We start from the raw sequence: 6864 nt of genomic DNA, 5'->3' as shown, positions 1-6864 counted from the left end.
CATCCACCTAACCATCTTCAGAGCAGGTACCGACGGAAAGACCTTGCTAGGTCAGCTGTCGACGCCACCATGACGCCAGACAGCGCCGCCGCCCTGCGCTCGTCCATCTAGCCGCATCTGTCGTCGATATCCAGCTGCACCATGCCGCCAATACTCGTCGTCATCGACGCGGTAGAAACAACGCCGCACCTCCTGGCAACCTCCACACCATCGCCACTGCTGGAGCTACCGGAGTCCATCACCCACAGCATCTCTCCGCCGAACATCAGAACCTCCCAAGACGGCGCCTCCATGGAGGGTACGACGCGAAGGACGCCGCCGCCGCCCAATCCAGACTGAATTTTGGACTTTCGTCCGGGAGGGGTTCGGAGATGGATAGGAGAGACCTCGACATCGCCTCCACGGAGGGTAACATCGTCAACAATCTTTTCATACATTCACAATTTCATATACAAAGTATTTCGCAGCGTCCAGTGCCTATAATTCATATGCATCTCATCATACATTTCAATACTGCATGGAGTTGTAGGTTGTTCCCCATTTTTTTCCATGTATGTTTATCATCTTATCACGTGAAACACATATGCGAATTGTGCAAGATGTTAGTAAACATCCTACGTGACGACCCTACCAAAAACTAATGCACTACATTTATAAGATTTATATGCAATATAATGTGATAGAATGCATGATTGATTTAGAAGAGCAACATCCTTGTATAATCCTCAAGGACAGGGAGCTTCTGCTCGTTGTTGTAGCCATACATGACGAGGACCATCCTCGCAAAGTTTAGTGATGCTGTGGTGAAGCTATGCGATAGTGTTGATTTTGTCCGTGAGAAGCATTCCCTGTTCAGACCCTCCCATTCACTCCTGATCATCTCAAGCATGTGCTTCTCTGCGTCACCACGAGGATTTTCTCTTTGGTACAACTCTTTGTATGATCCATCTAGCCCATTTTGTGATTCATCCTGCATGAGACGAAGAACGAATATGTTAGATCATGCCTTATTTGGTCAATATTGACGTGGATGTTGACCCACTATGCTATGAACCTGAATGAATTTATCTAAAATTATTGTTAGTGCTAATCCTAAGTTCTTATGTGATCAAGTTCTTGGTGCGTTCAGACCTTTGCACTTCCCATGTCGTCCCAGAGCCTCATGATCTTTGCAGGGCAGGAGATGATCCGATGGATGTCGTCATTGTTGCACTCGGGTAATTCATGCCCCAACATGAATAAAAGATGCATGAATACAAGTGGAGCTCCTGAAGTGACAATCCCGTTTCCTAGATAGTCCTCGGATGTAGGGATCTGATTAGTAGATAACCATTTTCCCTCGATCATGAATCCATCAAACAAAGTTGCCCACTGTAAGAAGGAAAAAGGCACGCAGGTCGGATTAATTTTTCCACTGTTATTTTACTTTCTATTATTTTTGTAAATACAACTAGGTAATTGCGTGAGTGTTCTAACAGGGGCACATATATTTTGTATGTAATCATCGTGATTTACATGCCATTTTAGTGTTGGTGCAACGACATACCAAAAAGAAACTTTAGCTGACAACTGAATCAGTACTTATTACTTATTGGCTTACCAAAGAAAATAATGTGATTTTTTATGATAAGCCAATAAAACATGGGATAGTTAAGACGGTTCAAGGAAATTTGGTTGGGAAATACAGTAAAACAGGGAACGGAGGAGGTGGTGTGGGGATGGAGACAATGGACGGAATATGGGAACCCATCGGTGGTACTGTTGTTATATTTAGTTTCTTAGGTAAAATCAAATTAAAGAGAAATGAAGAACCATTCTAGTAGACATACTGCTTTCTTGAGATGATTGATAGGGCTCGATCCATGCTCTTTTCTGACCATATCGGCGACATCACTTGTGATAGTGTAAAGAGCCTTGTAACATGATATCATGTAGCTCGGGAGTGAATGAACAGCTGCAAGGTCCCACCTGTTAATAATGTGCAATTTTTGTGTGAAACTTTGATAAAAACAGTATTTTTATAGTATATGGTCTTAAGCTTAAGTAATCATTGAGTTTTTATTCCATTAGCAAAGTAGATGCCATTTTGGACCTAAATAATGTCTAATATGAAATATATTTTTCTTTTTGCTTGAATGTAGAATATATAATTAGAAAACTACTAATACTTTAAAATATTTCTCATAAAGACACAATGTTGATTTCAAACCAATATTAAAACATCAACATATATATATATATATATATATATATATATATATATATATATATATATATATATATATACATACTGGACATATTTAATACATCATTTCCTTGCAAAAAAGGCAACTATATTGCTTCCCTAATCGTATTACCCTTATATATTATGGAAACAACAATGCTCACATTTTGATCGCCTCAGTAAAGAGGGAAAGCTCCTCTTGTGTGGCGACAAGATCAAAGATGTCATCCACAATGTAGACCATGGATATGATCTTTGTGATCTCAATCCGATATCTAGAGAAAGAGAAACCCTCGAGGATGGTCATGGACCACATGTACCATTTAAGAACTTGGTCCCTTGCAGACGGAATTTCTTGAGCCAATCCTAGATCCATCCACCATCTGTGTGAAAAGGAATTTTCATATACTTAAAACCACCACTCTTTTAATTGTGGGGTACGTGAGTAATCAAAAATGTTAATTTATCAAATTTGGCCAAGAGTCCTAGCATTTCCCTCTTATCATAAGATTGCGCATATTTTCCACTTTACAAAATTAATCATTGAGAGCTAGTATTTTATTATATTTATACCTCTTAACCTCTTGCATTTCTCTCTGATGCTGCAACTTCTTAATCGTAAACTCTGCAAGAGCCAAATTCTCAATTGCCATGTTCCTAGTGTGCATGCTCTGTAGGTAACTCAGATGGTGCCTTGCCTTGTATTGCATCAGGCTCACATGATAGGGATGGTCTAGTGACCGTCTTACATATCTTGCAAGGTTTGGCTCCAGATACTTAATTGCAAATCTAAGTTGCTTGCTTGAGAATTCATTTGCCTTGTAGAGTGATGATTCTCCTACGTTGAGGTGCGACATGTCGTGCAAGCTGAGCAACCCTCTAATGTCTTTGCTGAGCCCAAGGTTGAATTCACCATTATCATTTCTGAACTTCTGAAGAACATCATCTGCCAATTCATTGAGAAGGGGTCTTAGGCAAATGTCATAAATAATGAGTACAATACATCTTGAGGGAGGTGCTTATATAGTCCACAAGGAAACATTAAACCTTAGTTTAGACCTGGCTACTCTCTAAGATACTTTTCTAGCAAAGTTATCGCGTTCATTTCATAGACACTCAAGATTCCCAAACTTGTTTATTTATCTGTCTCGAGACGCTAAACTTGTATTTTACTGACCTGCCGAAACATTATATCCAGCTTCTCGCGTCAGCCTCAAGGAAAGGGTTGCATCAAGTAGATCATCACTATGGATGAGATCTGCACACGAGTCTATGATGGTGTCGATATCATCTTGGAAATAGTGGTCGATGCAGAGGCGCTTGAGGTGATCAACAGTGGTCAATAAGCCTCGTCGACTCATCAGATGGTGATGCAGCAATGCTTGAACATTCGTTACACTTTCCTGGTGTGTTGCACAGAGACATCAAACTTCTTCAAAAGAATACAAACTTTACAGAACTTTGACTATTAATATAGGGTTTTGGGTGATAGCACTTACAATATTTAGATTTACCATTAAAAATACTTTCATAATAGTGTTTGTTTATATATTTTATAAACATATTTCAAATATTAATGGGATAATCTGGTTCGTAGTTCCTCGTAGGACCAAGTCGTTTCTTTCCTTTTGGTGGAAGGTGACGTTTATGAGTTATGATGACAGGCTCTATGCTCAACATTATATAGCTCTGATAGGTTTGAACTCGATCCCTTGTGTAATAATTAGAAAAAGGACATAAATATGCATGCCAATTGCATATACGGGCGATAACCATATATTATACCTGGAAGTCAAAATCATCGGACAGCTCATGTGACGCAGGCTCTCGCCCCGGACATATCACCGTTGATGGGCGGAAGAAGGCATGGTTGCGTCCGCTCCAGCCACCATTTCGGGCCGCAGGTGAAGCCGAATGGTGCAGTGGCTGAACGGAGAAGGAGAAGAAGACATGCGCAGCAGCCATCGGCTGGTTAATTAATGGGGGCTGACTGGCTTAGTATGGTGTGTTACAGATCGACTAACTAGGCTAACTGGCAAAGTGTGGCCTGGGTGATATGAGATGAGCAAGTAGCTGTTGGTGCTGCTGCTGCTATGTCTTCGGATATGAGCTAGCAATGCAGGCGTGCCCTCTGGATTTATAGGGAGGTTGCAGGCTTGCAGCTGCGTCGAACCATTCTCCACCGAGCCAGTGGTGTTTGAAGTTGGACAATGCATGCGCCCCAAGTGAGCCACGTGGAAAATTCACTAAACGTGAACGATTTTAGGGTACGTCATGCTTGATCAGTTAGTTAGTCGTTGTTAGAAGGGAGAGAAAGATTTGGTGGAATGTTCAATATATTGCTTGAGCCTCGTGGGTATATATATAGGAGTACATGATCTACTTGAAGTACAAGGCAAGCCAGAATATTTTCTAGTCTAACCTATGTTTTCTAATACAATCACGTTACTCAACATCCCCCGCAGTCACAACGGTAGTGACGCAGACGGTGAGACTGGAGAATAATCCGAAGACAAGCCGACGGACACCCCCCCACAGTCGTAACGGTCGATGCATCGCGGAGTTGTCAGCACCGGGCATGCGTAGACTGGGACCTGCACGAGTTGTACGCCATGTCGAAGAAGTCGGAAAGGCCAACAAAGAAGGACTCGACGACGGTTGCGGCGCTAATCGGCGCGGGGCCAATGTTGCCCGCGGTTGTCGGAGTAGATGAAGCGGTCGGGGTAGATGACGACGACGCTGGCGATGGGCTGGTGCTGGACGAAGATGAAGGGGGTGGACGGGTGGCTGCGGCGGCTACGGAGGTAGCGGCGGCGGCGGCCAAAGAAGAGCGGCGGTGCTCGAAGTAGGCGAAGAACCCTGAAAGCGTGACGAAGACCGGCGCGGACGGTGGCGTTCCCGCGTCAAGGGAGACGGCACGGCGCATACCACGGGAGGTCGACGCGCGGTGACAACGGAGTGGACCGCGGGCCGCGGCGCTACGGCACGAAGGGGCGACGCAACGGCGACAGGCGGGTCGGAGCGACGGCGGGAAGACCTCGGGCGGTGGCGGGGACCGCAGACCGCGACGCTGCGGCCCGAAGGGGTGACGCAACGGCAGTTCGCGAGTCGGTGCAACCACGGGGATGGCCTCGGGCGGTGGGGACCGCGTATCGCGGCGCTACAGCCCGAAGGGGCGACGCAGCGGTGATGCCGGTCGGTGCAGTCAGGAGAAAAACCACGGGGCGGCGGCGCTGCGGCAGCCCGTTGCTCGATCGGTGGAGGAACGCTGAACTCGAAGACGATCTTCACGAGACCTGTGGAAGCGCACACAACTAACTGGCCAAGTTAGTCGCGCTGCACTGTGGAGCGGATCGCAAGCAGACGGGTGATCAATCCGATTACTCGCCAGGTCAATGTAGCGGCGGAGCCTGACTGAAGATAGTACAGCTAGACGAAGATCACTTGGCGCAACCTTGGGCCAGATCGAAGATGGAAAGGGAGCTTCTGTTGATTGCTTTGCACACGTACGCGTACTGTGTGTCAAAACTTGCAGATGTTGTTCCCCGCAAAATAAAAAAACTTGCAGATGTTGTCACGTGATGAAGCTTGTTGCGTGGGGAGAGGTCCGATCTCCGTATAGCCTGTCCTTCTGCGCGGGTGCAAACCAGCGCATGACTTGTCCAAGCAACCAGCGCACATGAGCACATGACGCGCTGCCACGCGCGTGAAGCCTGCGTCAGCATCTAGCCGATTCTGGTGGAGGTGGAGTGGACGTGTCCCGATCAGATCAGGGGCAATGACGGCCGGCCGGCATAGGACGTGCAGATCGGATGGGCGCGGGGGCGTTCCGTACAGCCCGCTAGCCACACGATGCCGCAGTCATACCAGTAGTCGGTGTAATCGCCGAGGTCGAAGTAGAGACGCAATGTAGATGACAAACGGCGGCAGGCGACGCAAACCGATCTTAGATCGGAGAAACAAAGAGTAAACGCCGATCAAAATGACCGGCGGCAGAGAAAAAAACCCGGAGCAAGGGCTCGGAAAAAAGACTCTTTAGGGCAGCCGGTCAACACGACCGGCGGACGAACCCTAGGTACGGGCGGCGCGACCCTCTGCATCGGTCATGGAGGCCGACCGCCCCGGGGGCGGCGCGCAGGTACGGAAGCGGTGGTGGCTAGGGTTTAGGATCGACTTGCGATAGATACCACGTTAGAAGTGAGAGAGATATTTTGTGGAATGTTTGATATATTGCTTGAGCCTCGTGAGCATATGTATAGGAGTACACGATCTACTTGAAGTACAAGGCAAGTCAGAATATTTTTTAGTCTAACCTATATTTGCTAATACAATCACGTTACTCAACAGTCGTAGTTCCATAAGTCCACGCACATTTAATAATTCAGTTCGCTCACGCGCGTCACATGATGCATGCACTAATCAAATTTTGTTTTTCGTCTAGAGCCACAGTATATATTCAGGCCTTGTATATATTCTTGGCTTGGCGGGCACACCATGCATCTTTGCTGTCAGCAGCAACAAGCGTCAAGAAATTACGATGCGCATTCTTCTGGTATTTTAACGAGCAACAGGTTCATCATTTATATTCACTCTGTTTCCTCTTGCTCTGAGCGCGGGTAGGTACGATGTGTGTATGTGTG

At 46.2% G+C, this 6864-nt stretch overlaps 1 protein-coding gene across 1 annotated transcript; it reads right to left on the bottom strand.

Annotated features, from left to right (window-relative positions):
• Positions 1-600: 600 nt before the first annotated feature.
• Positions 601-4189, bottom strand: LOC123138847 (S-(+)-linalool synthase, chloroplastic-like). The gene is made up of 7 exons (XM_044558706.1): positions 4010-4189; positions 3402-3627; positions 2798-3170; positions 2389-2607; positions 1830-1968; positions 1132-1371; positions 601-970 (listed from the first exon to the last, which is right to left on the bottom strand). The coding sequence occupies exons 1-7, from the start codon at positions 4187-4189 to the stop codon at positions 698-700; spliced, it is 1650 nt and encodes a 549-aa protein (XP_044414641.1). The 3' UTR covers positions 601-697.
• Positions 4190-6864: the final 2675 nt, after the last annotated feature.

Source organism: Triticum aestivum, chromosome 6B (assembly GCF_018294505.1).
Source record: "Triticum aestivum cultivar Chinese Spring chromosome 6B, IWGSC CS RefSeq v2.1, whole genome shotgun sequence".
NCBI lineage: Eukaryota > Viridiplantae > Streptophyta > Magnoliopsida > Poales > Poaceae > Triticum > Triticum aestivum.
The sequence above is the reverse complement of the archived record's forward strand: the minus strand, read 5'-3'. Positions and strand labels throughout refer to the sequence as shown.

Coding starts and splice junctions, on each gene's coding strand:
- LOC123138847 (XM_044558706.1), bottom strand. CDS start 4,189: ATGGCTGCTGCGCATGTCTTCTTCTCCTTCTCCGTTCAGCCACTGCAC. Junction 3,171..3,401: donor TGGATATAATGTTTCGGCAG/GTCAGTAAAATA, acceptor ATGAATTGGCAG/ATGATGTTCTTCAGAAGTTC. Junction 2,608..2,797: donor GAAATGCAAGAGGTTAAGAG/GTATAAATATAA, acceptor CTTTTCACACAG/ATGGTGGATGGATCTAGGAT.